Source organism: Lactuca virosa, chromosome 5 (genome assembly GCF_052849685.1).
Source record: "Lactuca virosa cultivar CGN04683 chromosome 5, Lactuca_virosa_CGN04683_v6, whole genome shotgun sequence".
Taxonomy (NCBI): Eukaryota; Viridiplantae; Streptophyta; class Magnoliopsida; order Asterales; family Asteraceae; genus Lactuca; species Lactuca virosa.
The window spans coordinates 356,308,239-356,329,553 of record NC_136430.1 but is presented as its reverse complement, the minus strand read 5'-3'; the positions used below and the strand labels follow the sequence as shown (position 1 = coordinate 356,329,553).

Genomic DNA, 21,315 nt, shown 5'->3' with positions numbered 1-21,315 from the left:
GGTGTTACATATAATATCCTTCGCTAGACTGCAGGAGATGAGAATGTGGGCAACTGATTCCTCTATGTCTGCACATAACCCGCACATTGGGGATGGGACATGAATGTTCCTCCTATATAACGCCTCTGCTGATAGGATCCTTCCCTGTTTTGCACGCCATATAAAACTCACCACCTTTTTAGGAACCAAATTCAACCACCAAAACTCACCATCACAAACCGGATGAGATGCTCTGTCAAGTCTACTCCGCAACCCCGCCACGCAAAAATTCCCATTCACCACATAGTCGGATCTCCACGTTAATCCCCCCCATCATTCGTATTTATTATCTCCTTCACATCTATATTCAACTTCCAAAATCCATTCTTAGCTTTGTCAATACTTGACCATACCCCACCCCTATTATGTTTTGCAAAGCAATACCAAGGTCAGTTTGTAGGGTTATGGAAACCACATATAATTCGGGCCCAGAGAGATTGAGGGCTTGATTTGAACTTCCACTACCATTTGGCAAGTAGGGCCAGGTTTAGATTCCTTAGAGAAACCAAGCCTGCCCCGCCTACATCCTTAGGAGCTTTTAGTTTATCTCATGCAACCCAATACACAGTTGCCTTTTCCGAGCCACTCCTCCATAGAAACTGCCTTTGGATCTTTTCAAGCTCTTCAATGATTCCAGTGGGGGCTGGAAATAATGAGAGGTAAAAAGTTAGAAGATTTTCGAGTACAGACTTCACCAAAGTCATCCTCCCACTAAAACTCAATGTCTCAGCCTTCCGCAAGGAGAGTTTAGAATGGAATTTATCAATGATCGGCTTCTTCATATTCTCACCAACTGGGACTCCAAGGTAAGTAAAAGGAAGAGAAGATGGGGCGCATCCCAATGGTCTAGCCCAATCACACACCTCTTCAAATTCAACTCCAACACCAAAGACCCTTGACTTGTTGAAGTTCACCTTTAACCCTGACAGAACATGGAAACACCGAAGTATTCTAGCAAGGTTGGAGACATTTTTCGTTGACCAATCTCCACTAAATAAAGCATCATCTACGTAAAATAGATGAGAAAGAGAGATGTTAGTATTTGGAATGCGGATCCCGTCGGATATCCCTTTTTCTCTGGCCGCTTTTATCATAACATTAAGACCTTCCATCGTCATTATGAAGAGGAAAGGAGATAATGGATCTCCTTGCCTCACCCCTTTAGACAAAGGGAATTCTGCCGTTGGGCTGCCATTGACCAATACCGACGCCCTTGCCGACGTAAGGCATCCATATATCCATCTTCTCCATTTTAAACTGAAGTTCATCTGTTTCATAACCGAGTTAATATACTCCCAATTCACGGAGTCAAACGCCTTGTTGAAATACGCCTTGAATAGTAATACTTTCCTGTAACTTTTTGTCGCCCAGGAGCACACCTCATTTATTATCAATGGACCCTCAAGAATGTTTCTTCCTTACACAAAAGCCGATTGCACATCATCAATGCACATACCAATATATTTTCTCACCCGGATCGCCAATGTTTTAGCAACAATCTTATATAAAGCTCCAATAAGACTTATTGGTCTGTAGTCGTTTAAAGAGAATGGATCCTTTATCTTGGCGGCAAGGGAGATAAATGACAAATTACATCCCATCGAAAAGTTCCCCCTCTGTTCAAATGATCTAACAAATCTCATAATATCACACTTTAGCATATTCCAGTAAGTTTTAAAGAATTTGAAGGAGAATCCGTCCGGTCCCGGGGCCTTTTTCGATCCACAACACCATATTGCATTCCTGATTTCCTCAACAGAGAAAGGTAACTCAAGGGAGGAGCTCGTCTCTGGTGAAAGTTTTTTGAATATGTTGCTTCTAATTTTTGGCAAACTCTTCCATTTTTCTTCAAATTTCCCCAAAAAATACTGGAAAATCTCACTTTTAATGGCGTCAGGACTCGAAACCAATTGACCATTAATCACCAGCCTGTGTATTTTATTCCTCCTGTTTTGGTTATTCACATAACCATGGAAGAAGGAGGTGTTTTCATCCCCGTCAGCCATCCATTTCACTTGCGCCTTTTGCTTCAAGTCCATTGCCGCCACCCTTTCGAGATCTGCAATCCTACGGACATAGCTGGACCCATTACCTAACTCATGGGGCAACAACGCTCTAGATTCCGCTGCAATATCTATCCATGATATCTTATTCCTACACTCTTCCAACTCCTTAGTTTCTGAAGCGAGGCCAATTTCCCGCCATCTCTTAATTTTCTTCTTTAAGAATCGAAGCTTAGCAGCCAGGAAAGCATCAGCACACCCATGGCCTTTGAAATTCTTCCATGCCTCCAACACCACATCATGAAAACTCACCCTTGACATCCATGAATTGAAAAATCTGAATGGTCTTGGACCAAAGTCCTCACATGATGTTTTCAACACAAATGGGGCTATGATATGATAATACCCTAGCGAGGACCGTTACCGAGGATACCGGAAAGGAATCCATAAAATTATCACATACTAGAAATCTGCAATCCTACGGACACAGCTGGACCGATTACCCAACTCATGGAGCAACAACGCTCTAGATTCCGCTGCAATATCTAGCTATGATATCTTATTCCTGCATTCTTCCAACTCCTTAGTTTCTGAAGCGAGACCAATTTCCCACCATCTCTTAATCTCCTTCTTTAAGAATCGAAGCTTAGTAGCCAGGAAAGCATCAGCACACCCATGGCCTTTGAAATTCTTCCATGCCTCCAGCACCACATCATGAAAACTCACCCTTGACATCCATGAATTGAAAAATCTGAATGGTCTTGGACCAAAGTCCTCACAGGATGTTTTCAACACAAATGGGGCTATGATCCGATAATACCCTAGCGAGGACCGTTACCGAGGATCCCGGAAAGGAATCCATAAAGTTATCACATACTAGAAATATGTCCAATTTGCTCATCTTACCACCATCTTCAGGTCTAAAATATGTGAACTTGTATCCCCTCATTCTTAAATCGTGTAGAGCACATGAGAGAATAAATTCATTGAAGTCATCAGCAGAAACATGACAAAATCTGGAATTAACCCGCTCCTCCCTTCTACAAACCGCGTTAAAATCTCCAGCAAGGATCCAAATCGCCATTGTACTAGATTTGATTTGAGCTAGATTTCTCCAAATTCTTCTCTTTTACACCGGGGAGTGTGGCGCATAAACATTTACAATGGCAAGGTCGATGTTTATGCCCACCCATCGACCAAAAACAATCAAAAAATGCATTGTTTTTATTGTATCTGATACTCTGAAAGCCCCATCGTCCCAAATTGTAATCAACCCTTCGGATCTCCCAGTTGCTACAATTAATTCAAAACCAAAGCTGTTGTTTATCCAGCAGTTCCAAATATTTAATTGGGGTGAAGAGGCCAAACCCCATTGGGATTCCTAGAGGCACATCACCGAGACCCTGTGCTCTGAGCATAATCTCCTAACCCACCTTTGCTTTGGGGCTTCACCAATTCCTCTTACATTCAAAGAGAGCATATTCATTGGGGAATATTGTTCCCACCATCCATACCCATTACCTCCTCTAAGACTTCATTCCCAATTTCAATGTCTACATCGACCAATTTACCAATCTCCACACTGAGGGCAGTCTTGGTGATATCGACAGGCCGATGAGGATGCGTATTCGGACCCTAGGGATGAGTGGTGTGGTTCGAAGCTGAACCATCATCGTCACCATCCGGAACGTGATCAGAAGCAAATGAGCTGCTGGGGTTGCAATTCAAATCTAACCGAGGAGGAGAGGAGCGTCGCGTCTTCTTCCTATTAGACCCATCAGCTAGAAATTCAACATCCAGATCCAAATCATCCATATTTCCAAGTAGAGGCCCAAACGATTTAGGAAGTTTCCTACCACCATTGTTTACCGGCCCACTTTTAAATGGCCCAAAACACCCAGATTTTACTAAGTGCGAATTTGAACCAAGATTATTCACCTTATTTACCTCAGAAGTCGCGACATCAGTTGAGCAGTCAACACTATGGTCAGAGTCTCTATTCACCTGTTGGCATTTAATCCTAGGAGACGGTTGAAGTTCCCCATGAATTGGGTCCACCCCGACAGATGGGCTTCTGTTACCGGCGTTTCACCCACCTGAGACCTGGTTTCCGACGAGGGCTCACACTCCACAACCATCAACTCCGATACAACCTTCTTTTCAGCCCCAATATTACCATCATAAAGAATTCTCCTTCTTCCAACTCGTCACCGAACAAACCTTCATCAGTAGGTTCCCTTCTTGACGAGTTAGTTGTCTCTGAAATACCATCTTCGTCTCCCTCAGGGTTTGAATCATCCATCTCCACCGAGTTCTCCATATCACAATATCCATTCTTCCCATCACGATCGTCCATTGACCAGTGACCCGATGGAAAAGGAGATCAGTCAAAATCAACTTCGTTAATTCCCACCCATAGTATATTCTTATTTGATTCCACTGCTACCTCTTCATTGATTTTCGTCTTTCGTTCCGTAAGGACACAAATCTTCCCACACAAAACATCTTGCAGACAAATTAGAATCTCCGTTGGACTTAAAATCTTACCAACCGTCCCAACAATTCGAGCAAAGTTTCCTTCGCTCCACATGTGTAGGGGCAGGCCAATAATCTTCAACCATGCAATCCTCCCAGACAACTCGTCGTAGGAATTTCCAACTTTAAGTTCACTGAACCATTTCCCCCAATAGTTCTCATTCATAAGGAATTCTTTGACATCGCCATCATTTCGGAATCGAATCCCGACCGATAGTCCCCCCCCATGTATTTCATTCCATAGGCAAAGGACTGCCCCAGCCTTATCCCCGTTGGCAGGTTCCTTAGTTATTCTAGGCTGTGTACGACTCCAATTAAAGTAAACGGACTGCGAATCCAATGCGCCCAGAACGAATCATCCACAAGGGTGATAGGTTTTTTAGGTGGTGTTTGTTTTTTTATTAAAAACCTTTTCAAACCTCTTTGTGCTGCGCGGCGCAGCACACACGCAACACTTTCTATTCCGCAACTATTTGTTTTTTCGCAGACTTCGAAGTTAAAAACCTCTTCCCGTCCTCTTCTTGGGACAACACTTGAAAATTACTTCTAACCTCTTCAAACCAACCTAAACCTAAAAAAAAGCGGCCAAAAGCTTCTCGTTCTCCACAGCTTCTCGTTCCAAGAATTCGATCGCGCTGCGCCTCTCTTTCTCCCACCTCCCGTCGACCAATCTCCTCCTCCCAGTGCAGCCACCACCGTCGCAGACCCCTTCCAGCAGTCCCTCATCGCAGGTATGGTTTTTTTTTTTTCGTTTTTTGCTGCTGAAGGCAGCGCATCTGCTTGGGGTTATTCAACATTCCGATTTTGTTGGTGGAATTACTTCATTGTTCATGCTTGATATTAATTTTTTGATTTTTGTTGTTGAATCTTTGTTCTTGCTTAATCTTGATGCTAATATTATCAAATAGTTGATGATGTTGTTTCTATCTTGATAAATGATAAAGTTCTTGCTGCAATGTCTTCAATTTGTGCTTAAAAGTCAGATATTGTTGCTTAATTGTCATGAAATATTGATGAAATATCATAAAATTGTTGATGAATTGTCATAAATTGTTGCTGAATTGTCACAAATTGTTGCTGAATTGTTATAAATTGTTGATGAAATGTCACAAATGGTTGCTGAATTGTCACAAATTGTTGCTGAAATGTCACAAATGGTTGCTGAATTGTCACAAATTGTTGCTGAAATGTCATGAAATATTGTTCAAATGTCATAAAATGTTGTTGAAGTGTCATAATTGTTGCTGAAATATGAATAATCTTTGCTGAAATTGGTTATTTTAATCCATACAAGTTGTTGGTATGCTGAAAGTTGTTGGTATAAGGTTATGTTTGCTAAAGTATGTATTCCATATGTTTTTTATTAGCAATGGTAGATAAACATACATGGACCAATGAGCAAACAAAATTCTTATTGAACACTTGTATTGAAGAAGTACAAACTGTGGGTAGAAAAGGTTTGAGTTTGCACAAACACTCATGGAACAAATTAGGAACATCCATTAAGGAAAAGTTTGGTGTGGATTTGAGTCAAAGACAATTGAAAAACGCTTATGACAACCTTAAAGCCAAATACACGGGATGGTTATATTTGAAAAACAAAACTGACAACCTTTACAATCCTCAAACAAACACTTTTAACTTAACAAATGAGGAGTGGGAGGACTTTAAAAAGGTATATATATATATATATATATATATATACACACACACACACACACATATTAATATGTATTTTGTTTATATAATTGCCATTTATTCTTATACTACTTTTGTTACATTGATTGGGTTTAGGGACATCCGAAAGCCGCTTCTTTGAAAACTGTCCCATTGTTGTTTCCAGAGCTTTGTGCAGAACTCTTTGATGGAAATAGTGCCTCTGGTAATCTCAGCTATGCCACATCCCAAACACCATCGGGACATGGATCATCTTCTTTCCATGTCGCACCACTACAGCTTATGGACACCCCTTCTGTTAACATAGATGATGATGATTTCTTTTCCAATCATACTACTGCTGCTTCACCTTCTGCTGCTTCACCTTCTGGTAACCCAACAAAAGAGCTAAACCCTCAACTCCTAGACCTCGAGCTGCTAGTGCCTCACTTGAGCCACCTTCTAGTGCCTCCCCTAAAGCTTCTATTACTGCTGATGATTTAACATTGGAGATGCAGAAAGCTCTACGACATTTGACTCAAGGGCCAACAATTCCCCAATGTTTAGAGAAGCTAGAGTTACTCGAGTTAGGCCTAGTAGACCCTCTACGATTTGCTTCTTATCATATTTTTGGAGGGACCATGAATATGAGAGAGATGTGGGTAAATTTGCCTAATGATCCACATATATTAAGAGGATGGATCGAGATGACAACTATAAGTTTAGGAGTATTGAAGGATAGAAAGATTGTCCGTTAAGTTTACATATTTGAATTGTTTAGGTTTTAATTGCATGTGTTAGAACTATGTGGTTATGTTTTTTGGTTATTTGGTACTTGAATGTTATTTGCAGTATGTGGTTATTTGGTACTTGAATGTTATTTGGTACTTGAACTATGTGGTTATGTATTTTGGTTATTTGGTTATGTTATTTGGTACTTCAGTTTTATGTTTTTTTATTTGGTACTTGTGTTGATTAATAGGTTCCTAATGGATCACGTCAAAAAGATACTACTCATAATTCTAATGTACTTGTACTTCCGCTACTTTTGGAAGAGGGGTGTCAAACGAGTGCGGGACAACGATTCGGAAATGACGGGACATGAATTTACATTAGAGTTACTTCACCGTAATCCTCTACAATGTCTTGAAGTGCTACACATGTCCCTTGAATCATTTGTCCGGCTATGTGCTCATTTTAGAGTAAACTACGCGTTAAAGGATAACAAACATGTGTCGGTTGAGGAGAAGATGGCTATGTTTTTGATGATGATCGGTCATAACCAACGTTATGTGATTATCAAGTGGAGATTTCAACACTCAAAGCAAACAATTCATAAGTTTTTTCTTGAAGTGTTGGACAAAATGTTGCTTTTCGCACATGACATTATAGTACCAACTTCTTTTAATCCGAATCCAACTTCTTTTCATGAAGTGTTGGACAAAATGTTGCTTTTCGCACATGACATTATAGTACCAACTTCTTTTAATCCGAATCCAAACATTCCGGGACATAATAGGAGGCTACGACGGGTGTTCAAGGGAGCAGTTGGTGCACTCGATGGCACTTTGATACATGTTGTTGTCCCTTCAAACAAACGAGATTTATATAGAAGTAGGGGAAAATGCGATTGTTACCAAAACGTATTGGTAATATGTGACTTCAACATGATGTTTACGTTTGTTGTGGCCGGTTGGGAAGGGATAGCACACGATTCTAGAATTTTATCAGAAGCATTAGCAAATCCACATGCACCATTCCCGCTTCCACCATCAGGTAAATTTATGGTTATTTAAATAGTTTTATCTTAGTTTGAAAAATAAATGACTTTTTTTTTGTTTTTTTTACAGATAAATAATATCTTTGTGATGCCGCCTATGCAAACATTCGAGGTTTTATGGCACCGTACCGTAATGTGAGGTATTGGCTTGGAGATTTCCGTCGAATACGTGCATTAACGAATAAAGAAAAATTTAACCATACACACGCAAAACTTCGGAATGTCATTGAGCGTGCTTTTGGTGTCTTGAAAGCACGATTCCCTATATTGAAGAGGATGACACCATTCTCGTTGGTTACACAACGAAACATTACCCTAGCATGTTTTGCGCTTCATAATTTTATAAGAAGAGAGGGACTACATGATGAGTATTTTGTACGATATGATGAACAAAATGTCTCGGTTCGGAATAACAATGCAGTCGTTGATAATGATGCAGATGAGATTCCAACACATGGTACTGCAGCGGACCGTGAATATATGACCCAATTACGGGATGAAATTGCCGAACAATTGATGCAAAATATGGAATGGAAATTATTAAAGTTTGATTGTATGAATTTTATTTAAAAATGTTATTGTAAGACTAATTTTGTTGTTTGAATTTTATTTCAATGTTTTAAGACTACAATTATTAAAATTTTGGTATTAAAAAACTATTTTCGGTTTATTAAATTACTTTATTTTAAATTTTTTAATATTTATAGCAGTCTGCAGAAGTTAAAAAAACAAACATGCTTCTCATTACAGTCTGCAACACTTTGGTCCACCTCTTCTGCTGCAGAGGGTTGCAGAAGTGGTCCGCAGACTTCAGACAGTTTCACTTCGGAAAAACAAACAACACCTTAGTTAACTCCGGGGGTGGAGGAGGGGGAGGTCGACCGTCACTCCTAGATAATACCGCAACAAAAGATCTGCCATCCCGGAACGAGCCCAAAGCATTATGGTGCAATTTTTTCTTGTTACCTTCGATGTTCTGAGCCAGCCTGGGCTTGCCGAGACTGCTTTCCTTTCAAACTTTGCTACATTAATCTCCAGCACTGAACCCATACATTTCAGTCCTTGCAGGGAAGCCTCCAATTGCATCTTGTCCTGCACCCCTTTGAATCTGACAAAAGCAAAGTTTTTCTTGTTTGAATCTTTCTTTGTCGCCATGTAAATATCTGATATACTCCCATATCTTGAAAATATCTTCTTAACAGTCTCCTTTCGAGTTCCATCAGGTAGGTTGGTGACGAACATAGTTGTGACGATTGGATACTCCCTTCGGAGCAAACCATTGCCGCCGATGACCATCGAGATTTTTCGGATGATGCAGTACACTTAATAAATTAATTCATTCACATAAAATATATGTTTTGTTATCCACATAGAATATATGTTTCGTTGATTTCTACAATGGCATCAAAAAGACATTCTCTCTCATTTCATTAATCACGATTGATACAGTTTGATTTTTTTTTTTATTGTTTTTTTTTTGCCAAAAAAAAGGGTTGGCACGAAGAGTTGCACATGTTCAAAATGGCATAGTTAAACACGCTAAAAGTCATTATGGTTTATGGATGATAAATTAAATAGAATAATGCAAATAATTTCAACTCATTCATCCGAAACATAGTTAATGCAAGTTTTATTTATTGACCACATCTCAAACATATAACATAAAAAATGTAACTAGAAAGGAAACATATAAGCATTCCATGAACCATCAATGAGAAAGAAATTCTAACATATGAACCAATTTGGACTAAATAAGAAAAGAAGAAAATACATGATTTTTCGAAAGCTTCATTTGTATTTAGACTTTGAAAAACTCCACTTGAAATAAGAAACAATCTTCCTAACATCATTTCTTATAGAAAGGAACGCCGAAACGACCGTGATAGACATTGTCGGGGAGTAAACCGAAATGGCATTTTTGTAATTTTTGAAAACTTCATGTCTTTTGTAGAAATGGGGTTCTTTAGAAAGTCCCCAAATTAACAAAATCATACCAAAAAACCCCAACCTCCTTGATCTATACAACCCTATCATCGCACCAGCAATTGCCAAATAACTCCCTGCTAAAACCTAACAAAAAATGGATTTCTCGTCATTTTTTAAATTTATTATTACCAAATTATGACGTAAATTTATTAAAAAAAACAAACCTCGATATGTTGAAGATCAGTAACTGAAGGGTTTTGCTTGAGATTTTTTAACTTGTATGAGTCTAATAAGGCATTGTATTTTGGAATAGGTTTATCATTGAAAAGAGCTTTTGCAATGGCTCCAGGGTAAAGGACAGCTGTCACTACCCCTGAAGGAATTACTTCACTTGCAAGTAAATGAGAAGATGTTAGCTCCATTGGTGTCATGCATGTTCCAATTCTACATGGGAATCTGCATAAATATTACAATTATATATGTATCAATAACTGTTTCTTGAAAAATCCCAAATTTTCTTCATCTTTCTTTACACATTGCCATTGAATCACTTTATTGTAGAAAAAAAAAACGTAATTTCTGTTGGAAGATGAACAGGAGCTGAAGAAAGAACTGGTTTTCCACAGAAACTGTAAAGTGAAGTAATTTAAAACAGATTGGCGCATGATGTAATGATGACTAGGTCAAATTTAGGAAGTAAATGCAGATGTAAACTGTTAACACATGAATTAAAAAAATGCGATAAAACTGTTAGCATCTGATCTGTAAGCATTGCTGTTAAATCACTTCGTTGTAGAAAAAGTGGGAAGATCAACGAGGAAGAATTGATTTTGCGCAGAAACTGTAAATGAAGTAACTAAAAACAGATTGCGGATAAGATAATAATAATTAGGACAAATTTAATCATTCAATTAACGATTTGCGAATGTAAACTGTGATCATAACAGCGTGAACAGATTTTTCTTTCCGCATTGCCATTAAATCACTTCAATGTAGGAAAAAAAACCTAATCGAGAGAACCGTTTTCGTAAAAAAAGTAATTAAAAATCAGACTGCTGCATGAATATCAAAATGCAAAAGCTTCTGATGTCGAAGCACGAATGTCGAATGCATAAAGATAATTAGGTCAAAATTAACGTCTCAATCAACGGTTTTCGATGAACAAGTTGCAGATTAAAATGTCAGCATATGGATTTAACAAAGAAGCGATAAAATTGATACCTGAAAAGAGGAATTTGGAAGAAGATGAAGAAAAAGAATATTCTGGAAGCAGTGAAAGAAATGATTGTTGCCCACTTCCTCGCTTTTGAAGCCATGGCGGATGGATGTCGTAGGATTGTGCCTTTTTTATATTTATAGTTTTCTTCTTTTCAACGGGGTCCGGGATATGCTGCCGTACGGACCCACGATAACATCGTTGGTCCACTGTCTTCGTGAGAAAATCGCCTCTTTCTTCATAAAACCGTTTTTGGAAAGTAACATTCACGTTTACATTGATTTAAGGGGTGTTTAAAAAAAAGTAGATAAGATATAAAAATAAATACAACTCATTTAAATACACAATGAATTACTTACGTTAAACATGTTAGAGAATTTATTTCCTAACGAGTATACTTTTTTTTTCTTTTTAAAAAGACAACTAACCTATACCCAATAACAATCTATGTTTATAGAGAGCTTGAACCAGGGTCGGCTCCCAAGATTACGGAGGCCCTATACAGTTTATTAAAAGTAGATCTAAAACTTATAATTTATAAAATAATAAAAAAATTACCACTTAGTCACTCACGAAGGATACAAATCATTCCCATTAATTTCACACGTATTGGTCATCAATAAACTCAAACCAAATTCATGCTTTCCACTTTCCGAATATGTAAAGTCGCGAACATTGATTAATCTAACGAGACGCCTTTGAAGTGGATAAAAATTTTGGGCCCCTAGGGAAGAATGGCCTGTTCATAGGCACCTTCTTAACTTCCTTTGGGTCCGCCCTAGCTTGAACCACCGATGACTTCTCAATTGAGATAGTCACTTCTTAGTTCTTACTGCCAAATGCTTTTTTTTTCTTCTTCTTTTGAAGAGTATACCATATTCAGTAATTAACTATGAGTAATTAGTAAATCATTATAGAGAAAACAACCATAATATTTTTTTTATTTCATTCAAAATATAACAAAAAACCAGGAAAAAATTATCATAATAAAAATAATTTTCGCAGGCCATCGTGCTAAGTTTGCCGGAGACTTATTTATTTATTTTAGATTTTAGCAAGTCACCACCACTTGCAAAAATGCAAGAGGCTTGTGATTTGTTTTTAAAATTATTTTTGCAGTTCAACACCTACGAAAATCTATTTGGCCTATGATTTTTTTTTGACTTTTGACTTTTGCAAGTTACACTTGTGATTGGAAAAACCCAAGATTGTTATGAAGTTCATATGCGAAAGTAATAGAGTTCTTTTTATAATTTTCTCCAAATAGCTTATTTTGAAGCTAAAAAAGTATGATCTTCTGGCATCCAACTTGAGAGTATAATATGTCAACGGATAACATTTGAAAGTAATAGGTTTCAAACAAACCTGTTTGTAGGAAAATGGTAACGATTATAAGACCCAAACCGATCCAATATAAGATCCGACCTGATCCGGTTTGTGGTCCCCCTAACCTATAAATTCCGTTTCGGAGTTCAATTTCAAGTTCACTTATTTCGGAGATCGTTTCGAACTACTACAACTTACATTCTGGAGACGTTTCAAACCCAGTAAATCACAAATGTCTTCTTCTAACGCCGAAGAGATTCACTTTTTATATGTATGTTTATAATTATATATCTTTACTACATATTGTTTTTTTAGAACGACATCAAACAAATATATTAAAACAAAACTAGCAAGACGCTAGAAATATAGACCATTAAGATTGAGTAGGATTTTGAAGCCACAAACTCCAATTAATCCTAGCCTTAGAGTTACGAGACGAGAACCAACGAAACGAAATATCAACAATCGAGTAAAAAATCCTATCTTTTGTAGGCTTATTACTACTAAACAAAATACCATTACGGAACGTCCAAAGCACCCAAATGACCACAGAAAATACCGAGTCAACAATAGGTCGTTGTTGCCTAACATTAGGCCTCGCATCAATCCAGTCCATCATGTCTCTCACAGTGATAAAAACAGGAATATCCAAATCAAGCAAAAGACTAACCCGCCTCCAAATTTGAGTTGCAATTGTGCACTGAATAAACAAGTGCAACACGTCTTCAGTAGCATCGTGACACAATGGACACAAACCGAGTCAAGATCCACCCCTCTCTCCACCAACTTTGACCTTACAGGGAGCCTATCCATCAATAAACTCCAAATGAGCGATTCCATTGAGTGGGCAAGGAACCCGACGAAAGTCTCGAATCATCGATCCAATTCCTAGTCGATTTAACCGAAAAGCACCCCGAATTATCAAGATTCCAAACCCATTTGTCTGACTCCGTGCCAAGATGAAAGCCATCCAACAAAGACATCAAACTCGCAAGCTGCTCTTGTTCAACCCCTCCTCTAATATCACGACGCCAAGCAAAAACCCAACCTGTCGGAGACCAATAGTCTCTAACTAAAGAATTTTGATTAGAAGCTAGTGCAAACAATCTTCCGAATTGAACCATAATAGGAACATCCAAGCACCACACATCGTGCCAAAACCGAATAGCAGCTCCATTCCCGGTCACTCTAGCCATGGCATTCGAAGGCAGTAAACCACTATCGTGAAGATAATTAATAGACCCAACAATATTTTGCCAAACACCACCACCACTTTGTATTCTCAAGCCCCCAGAAAAACCTCCCCCTTCACCATAAAAAAAACTTTAAAACTTTCACCCATAAGGCTTCAGGCTCATTAAAGAATCTCCATTTCCATTTATATAAAAGACTCAGGTTAAAAGCATCTAAACTACCAATACCCAAACCACATGGTCAAAAGAGTTTAACGCCAAATTCCACTTAACCCAATGAATACATTTTTGACCCTCTTCCATACCCAAAAAAAAAACAAGCCCTCATATTCTCCAAAGCATGCAAGACAGCAACAGGAGGCCTAAAAATAGATAAGTAATAAATACCAAGGCTACCTAGGACTGACTTAACAAGAGTTAAACGACCACCAATAGATAACAATCTAGCTTTCCAAGACGCCAATCTCTTCTGGAAGCGATCTATAATTATTTGCCATCCTTTAACACGCACCATAGATTCGCCAACCAGAACACCAAGATACACAAACGGAAAAGATCCAGCCGAGCAGCCTGTAAAAGAAGCGAGATTGGTGATTTCAGACCTACCAACCCCCACGCCATATAGACTAGATTTAGAAAGGTTGAGATTTAGACCCGAGACTAAATAAAAACATCTCAACACCTGAATAAAATTTCGGACATTATTCTCATTCCACTCTCCCAGAAAAATAACATCATCTGCATAAAACAAATGAGAGATAGCTAAATCATGTGACTCAAGTTGGGCCCCCCTAAACACACATTCCGACACCGCATCCTCCATAGCAATATGAAGGCCCTCCATAGCAATAATGAAGAGAAACGGTGACAAAGGGTCATCTTGTCTCAACCCTCTAAACAACTGAAACTCATCCGTAGGGCAACCATTCAAAAGTACTGAGGAACGAGCATTAGAAAACATCCCCCCTAATCCAAGCCCTCCATCTTTCCCCAAAACCAAGAAACATCATAATCCTGTCAATATAATCCCAACTAACAGAATCATACGCTTTTTCAAAGTCAACTTTAAAAATCATCAATTTCTTCTTCTTGTGCTTGAACCACCGAACCATCTCATTCACAAGAAGATGACCATCTAGAATTTGCCTGGAGTTGAGAAAAGCAGATTGCTCCAACCCAATAACATCATGCAGGACCGGTGCTAACCTATTAGCCAACAGTTTAGCAATTATCTTAAACTGCATGCCATTGAGACTAAGAGGCCGATAATCGTTGATACGAATAGGGTTGTCAATCTTAGGAATCAATGTAATAAGAGAAGAATTACACCCAATGGGAAATCTAGGATTGACACAAAATTCCTGCACAAAAGCCACAACATCATCACCCAAAATCTCCCAAAAATTCCTAAGAAACCGGAAAGAGAATCCATCTGGACCCGGCGCCCGGTCCAGCCCACAATCCCAGACCGCACTCTTGATCTCTTCACTAGAGAACACTGAATCTAGAGAATTAGCCGTGCCCGGATCAGGAGATCTGAATCTATCACTCTTACGACCCATCGAAACTCCCTTAAAAGGTTGGAATTTAGAAGCATAAAAATCATAAAAGGTTTTTTTAACTAGAGGGGGGTCCGCAACGCACTCCTCGTCAATAGAGATGCCTCTAATAAGTCTCTGACGTCTTCGTTGCTTCAACATGGAATGAAAAAAAGCTGACTTCTCGTCCCCCTCGATAGCCCATTTAAATCGAGCTTTTTGGGCTGAATCAAGAGACCGAGACTTTTCCAAGGAAGCCAGATCACTGAGAATAGCCCTTCTCTCCCGAGCCAAATCATCACACGAGCCACCATCATCGAAGTTGTTATCAATATCAACCAATCTAGATAAGAGACGGTTACTAGAAACTCTAGATTCCTCCTTATAACCCGCAATTCATTTTTTTATCCTGTCTTTCAAGAATTTAAGTTTATTTTTGAACACAACAAACTTACTCCAAGACCTGTCAACCACGAACTCCTTGACAACATCTTTCACCATATCATTAAACCCATCAAGCTCTAACCAAGAGTTGAAGAATTTAAATGATGAAGGACCATAATCCACCAAAGACACATGCAAGAAAATAGGGCAATGATCAGACCACCTTCTATCAAGAACCGAAACTTGAAGGTGGTCAAATCTATCATAAAAAGCTTCATCCACCAGAAACCTATCCAACTTACTTAACTTGGAACCAATAGCATCGATTCTAGTGAACCGCTTCCCAATCATAGGCACATCTATGAGACCTATATCATCAATAAAATCATTAAAAGTAGAAGCCGTAATAGGACAAAAAAAAACTGACCCCATTCTTTCAGTCACCTCCCTAACAACATTAAAATCTCCAAAAAACACGTAATTCCCCCATTCCTCCTTTTAAAATCCTTAAGATATTGCCACAAGTCAAATTTCTCCCGGACACCTTGAGGAGCATAAATATTAACCATGTAACAAGGAAAACTAAAAGGAACCCAAACTCCTCCAAATATAACCACATTATCCGTACAATGAACACTGCTTTTCACAAACACATTAGGGTCCCAAACAGAAAGAATACCCCCCTGAGAGACCCCGAGCATAATTACACGCAAAATCAAAACAATGATTACCCCACATACTACTAACTTTGAACAAATCAAATTTTGTCATTCTAGTCTCCTGTAACCTTAGAAATGACACCCCATTCTGGATACACAATGAATGAATCCAACTTCTTTTTAGAGACGTTTAGGTACCATAAATATTCAAAGATAGGCAATTCATCTATCCACTTGTACCACACCAATGCTAGACAAGATTTTAGAAACCTTATCCTTATGAGATTTCATGTCATACCCAAGAAGATCACCCATTTCAAAGTATTGTTTTAAGACATCCTCGATATCTTCTACACCCATCAGAACTTTCTTCTTTAACAACATAGAAGAAACATGTGAACCAGAGGATCTCGATGCCGAGGCGTTAAGATTAAAATTCTCATGTAGCTTCTCACGCTGGAACCCTGGAGGTTGAGATAAAGATTCTGAAGCCTCACCCCCACTACTCCACCATGTCGAACTTCCTCCTCAGCCGGCGAAGAAACCCTCTCGGGCCTAGTCGGCGACTTCACCGATGCATCAACCGGGATCGATTTGACCCACTCATCATCTTCAAAGCATGTATCCACCTTCTTCTTCCTTCCACTAGTTTGAAAAAAATGACCTTTTTTATCTACAAAACCGGCTCCTCGATCAACTAAATTTGGAGTGTTGTCTACATTAAAAGAATCTGCCACCTCCTCATCACCCTTACCCCCTAACAATCCTTTTGTAGATCACACACATCTTCACCAAAAAAATCATTGGCTTCTTCTTCATCCGACAAGTCTGGAATATCCGAGCCCACCTCCCCCTCTTGCAATATATCTGGTTCCCAATTAGAAACTTCACGAACTGCCACATCATACTCAATACCTTGGGCAACCAATTTAACTGTCTCATGGATCAAATCCGACTTAGAAGTCCTAATACACACCCTCTTGATTGCCAATAGAGCATCCCCATCATCATCTAGAAAACATACATCACCCCACATGCTAGCCACTTTAGAAACAACATTTTCATTCCATGCACAACAAGGCAACCCAATCATCTCAATCCACACAACTCTTTCCTTAACAAAAAACCCATTTACAACCGGCCTAAACAAAGAGAAGTAGGCCTTAATACCATTACATTTCTTGAACCTGGCGCAAACCTCTTCAGATAAAAATGTCAAATATACCCAATCACTAGCAACATACATGATTTGCAGATCATCAAAACCTTATTCTTTCAATAACACAAACAAATTTTGAATCAACCTAATATCCCTGAGTTTCACAAAAATCGAAGCCTTGAAGGACAAATTATTGCATATCTCTTTCCCAGACATAGTACAAACATTAGGTTTAGGCCCTTTCAGCCCATGCATGCCCTTGCCCCCCTTAACCACAGTCGTATAGGATCCAAGCCCCTGCCCATTAAGTTTCAACACCACCTGATCACCATGCACATGTGAATTAGACTACCCCTTATGATCAGGTTCTCGCTGAAAACGTGCTACTGAAGCAAACAGATGGTATGAACCCAACCAAATATCTCTAATCTTACTTTCCAACAGTTTCTCATCTGACACTTTAATGAAACGAACAAAGGCAAAACGTTTACCTAATTTGGATAGCTTCTTTGCAATGTAAACATCAGCCACGTCCCCACCTTCGCACATGCATCCCATAATTCCTTCACTCTGAAATCAACAAGAAAATTCGTCACATAAAACGGGGAAGAAACCTTTTCAATCAATTGCAGGTTGCCGACCTGAGTTCGAGACCGACTCCCAGAACCATTCCCAACCATTGATGTCGCCAAAAATAATCACAGGAGAAAAAAACCCCGACGTTTAATCCCGTCGGAAAATGATGAAGACGCCGGAAAGAGAGACCCGAAATCGCCGGACCTTTTATCTTTACTGCAGATTGTATGTTAACAATTATATAAGTTATGCAATTATATAGGTTTTATTTGTTTTTTATGATTTTTTTGTAGTTTAAAGACAATTATATGATTACATTTACTTATATATGTATGCCACATCAAAAATTCTTACAAATATACTCATTTTCACTCGTTCGGAACGAATCCAGAATTCGTAAAACACCTTCGGAATACTAAGAACTCATTCGGAATACGATGAACAGTTCCGAAATATGGATCCAAATTGTTATTATCCAGAATTTTGATCCGAAATCCATTTCCAAAAAAGGATTCTGGAAGAGTGGTCCAGAATTTGATCCGAAAAAGTTGTCTCGTATACTGTATTCCAGAATTTCCTCCATAACATACATGCTAAATTCCCTAATTAATGATTCTTTGATTGTGTCATGACAGAACATACAAATTGGTTGTGACTACAACCTGCACGCCTAAACTTGGGCGGGAAATCATGACTCGTTTACAAAACATAGGAGTTTGTGCGACCATGTTTAGGCATTCTTGTTTTGGTGATTATGTGAACATGCCGATGGGTGTGGAATGCCACCCTTTACTCTGTTACTATCTTATGTAAAGTAATATACTGCAAATGATCCAGTTGACGTCCAAGAGATTTTATTTCCGATACACGAATATCGGGTTTGCTTCGACAGGAAAGCATTCTGCATGATTACCGGGTTGCGGTTTGGGGACTATTCCCCCTCCCCCTCTCCCCCCTCGTTCTAATTTTGCTCAGTTCAGACAATATGTATTTCCATTTGTGTGGCCTTCATGTAAGGTGAGAATGGATAACCTTATGCATGTGTTCAGTGACTTACTTCATAAATTAGGTGATGCAGACGCGGTGAGAGTCTTCCTATTGTATATGCTAGAGTAGATATTTTTGGGGAAATACCCTCGACAGCCGGTTAGTAATGAACTTATTGGAATCATCTCTAATTTAGTCGAGTTTAACATGTATAAAGTTATTTACATAAATTATATGAAATGATACATATACTTATTAAGTGCAATTGCTGACAAATGTACCCATGGGGTAAAGTGATATAGGATTTCACTTACAAACAACTACGTACTGTCTTTGATAAGTGTAACATCCAGATCCTCGAGGTATGAGATTTTTAAGTAAAATATGTGTTTTGGGTGGGTCACGAAGTGAGGGAAGCATCGTCACGTCGTGACATGGCCGCATAACACAGGAAGTATCATTTAAGTGTCACGACGTGACACCATGATGGTCACGACGTAACACCTGATTTGAGGCAAACACTAATTTCTGGACTTGGACCCTATTTAAAGGAAGTGAGGAGCTAGGCTTTCCTTTACCCTCAACCTTCATCACCTCCTATGTAACATCCTAAAATTTACGACCGGGTTCTTAAATTAATAAAGTAAATAAATGAAAAATGATTTATATAATTAAATCATTTAAATGATAATCATATTATTAGTCAATATGAAGCTTGCAAAGTTAAAAGTTGAGATGTTAACATTTCAAAGTTAAGGGACCCAAAGTGTCAATTTGGAAAAGTATGTTTGACCAAAGGTTGACTCACCAAGGTTAAATGGATGAGGAATGTTAAGAATGGGATGGTCAAGGACTCATTATGTCAACCTTTTAAGAAAATGTGAAAATAATGAAGAAATGGTAAATTTGGCAAAAGATGTAAACTAGAAGGACCAAATATGACAAATCCGAAAATAAGATTGCTTCCTCTTCATTTCAGCCAAACAAGAACGATGGGAGGAGAAGAGAGGAGGTTGGATGGTGATTCAAGCTCAATAGAAACCCTAGGGGCCGATCTCAATCCTTCTTGGTCCATTTGTTGCAAGTTGTGAAGAAATCAAGTGGTTCAAGGTATAATTTCTTCTCATTTTCACCTAGAATTCGGATTTGTGAAGTGAGTTTGACCTCAATTTCGAATTTAGCTTCTTGTATGGGTTAAGGTTTTGTTTTCTAACCTCCATTAAGTTGTTTTGATGATCCCAATCTCAATACAATCACCCTATTGATGGATTTGAGGATTTGGGTGAAAACCCTCATGAACCCTAGAAACCCAAATTGGGGATTTTGCAATTGATGATGAAATTTTATTGTATTCTATGACCTATATGTTGTTTGATGACAATGAATCCAATTAGAATGCTCAAACACATCGATGATGGTAGAATCATGTATAAGTTAGGGTTGAAATGGTTTTGGGGACAATATGATGAAACCAATGGAGTCCTTTGTAGATGAGAGATTGATGGGTAAATGAAGTTCATAATTATGAATGGATACTCTTGTAATGATTTGAAATCAAAACATAAGGTGTTGCTTGATTCCTAGATTGATATATGGAATAATTGGTCATAAGTGTATTTTGGGAAATCTAGGGATAACTATATGTTGATTGACATATAAGAAGTGAATGACATTCATGAACATGAATTGAAACTCTAGATATGATATTCAAACATAAACATGAAGGATCTCTTGATCTATAAACGGTTCTAGTGATTGTTTGGCTATAAGGGAAATTTGGGAAACATGGAATGAAATTGAGGATTCCATTGTTAGTTTATGTACTTACAATGAGATTAATGTGGTTTGATGTACTTGACAACTTTCATATGAGTGTTCAATGAGTTAGGAACAAACTATGTGAATTTTAGAATGTACAATTGGAAATTGGACTAGTTAAAATTTCAATTGAACTTAAGGATCATCATATCCTTAATGGTTTCAATGAGCACTTCATTGATTAAGTGGGGTGCGTTTGGATGATAAAACACCTCATAATCATTTGTGAGGACCTAAATAAATGGTACAAAGTGATTTGGAAAAGGGTCTTCAATAAGTATGCAAAGTATATTGTTATTTTGAGGAAAATCGAGTTTTGTGTGTGTGCAGACATGAAAACACGGCTCGTGTAAATGCATGCTTTAATTTACACGGCCCGTGTAATTCACTGATTTGGAGATTGTCTTGTTTTCTTCATAACTTTTGCATACGGACTCGGATTTACGTACGGTTTTCACCTACGTTCATAGTTTTTCATGAGGAATAGTATGAAGCAATAAAATTTAGTATTTGGACCTTT

General features: G+C 38.4%; 3 protein-coding genes across 3 annotated transcripts; 1 reads left to right on the top strand and 2 right to left on the bottom strand.

Annotated features, from left to right (window-relative positions):
• Positions 1–7,393: 7,393 nt before the first annotated feature.
• On the top strand, positions 7,394–8,091 carry LOC145113481 (uncharacterized). The gene is made up of 2 exons (XM_079049562.1): positions 7,394–8,009; positions 8,084–8,091. The coding sequence occupies exons 1-2, from the start codon at positions 7,394–7,396 to the stop codon at positions 8,089–8,091; spliced, it is 624 nt and encodes a 207-aa protein (XP_078905688.1).
• A 1,551-nt stretch (positions 8,092–9,642) lies between these two features.
• Positions 9,643–11,258, bottom strand: LOC145116469 (uncharacterized). Its single transcript, XM_079052813.1, has 3 exons — positions 11,161–11,258; positions 10,164–10,395; positions 9,643–10,083 (listed from the first exon to the last, which is right to left on the bottom strand). The coding sequence occupies exons 1-3, from the start codon at positions 11,253–11,255 to the stop codon at positions 9,802–9,804; spliced, it is 609 nt and encodes a 202-aa protein (XP_078908939.1). The 5' UTR covers positions 11,256–11,258; the 3' UTR covers positions 9,643–9,801.
• Positions 11,259–13,293: 2,035 nt separating this feature from the next.
• Positions 13,294–14,518, bottom strand: LOC145113480 (uncharacterized). The gene is made up of 2 exons (XM_079049561.1): positions 14,062–14,518; positions 13,294–13,787 (listed from the first exon to the last, which is right to left on the bottom strand). The coding sequence occupies exons 1-2, from the start codon at positions 14,516–14,518 to the stop codon at positions 13,294–13,296; spliced, it is 951 nt and encodes a 316-aa protein (XP_078905687.1).
• Positions 14,519–21,315: the final 6,797 nt, after the last annotated feature.

Bases quoted from the DNA above. Each gene is read 5' to 3' on its own strand.
- LOC145113481 (XM_079049562.1), top strand. From the start codon at position 7,394: ATGTCCCTTGAATCATTTGTCCGGCTATGTGCTCATTTTAGAGTAAAC.
- LOC145116469 (XM_079052813.1), bottom strand. From the start codon at position 11,255: ATGGCTTCAAAAGCGAGGAAGTGGGCAACAATCATTTCTTTCACTGCT. The intron at 10,396-11,160 runs GTATCAATTTTA...ATATTTATGCAG, and splicing joins TTCCAAATTCCTCTTTTCAG to ATTCCCATGTAGAATTGGAA. The intron at 10,084-10,163 runs GTTTGTTTTTTT...ATTTTTTGTTAG, and splicing joins CTGATCTTCAACATATCGAG to GTTTTAGCAGGGAGTTATTT.
- LOC145113480 (XM_079049561.1), bottom strand. From the start codon at position 14,518: ATGGAGGGCCTTCATATTGCTATGGAGGATGCGGTGTCGGAATGTGTG. The intron at 13,788-14,061 runs GTATTTATTACT...TTTATGGTGAAG, and splicing joins GTCAGTCCTAGGTAGCCTTG to GGGGAGGTTTTTCTGGGGGC.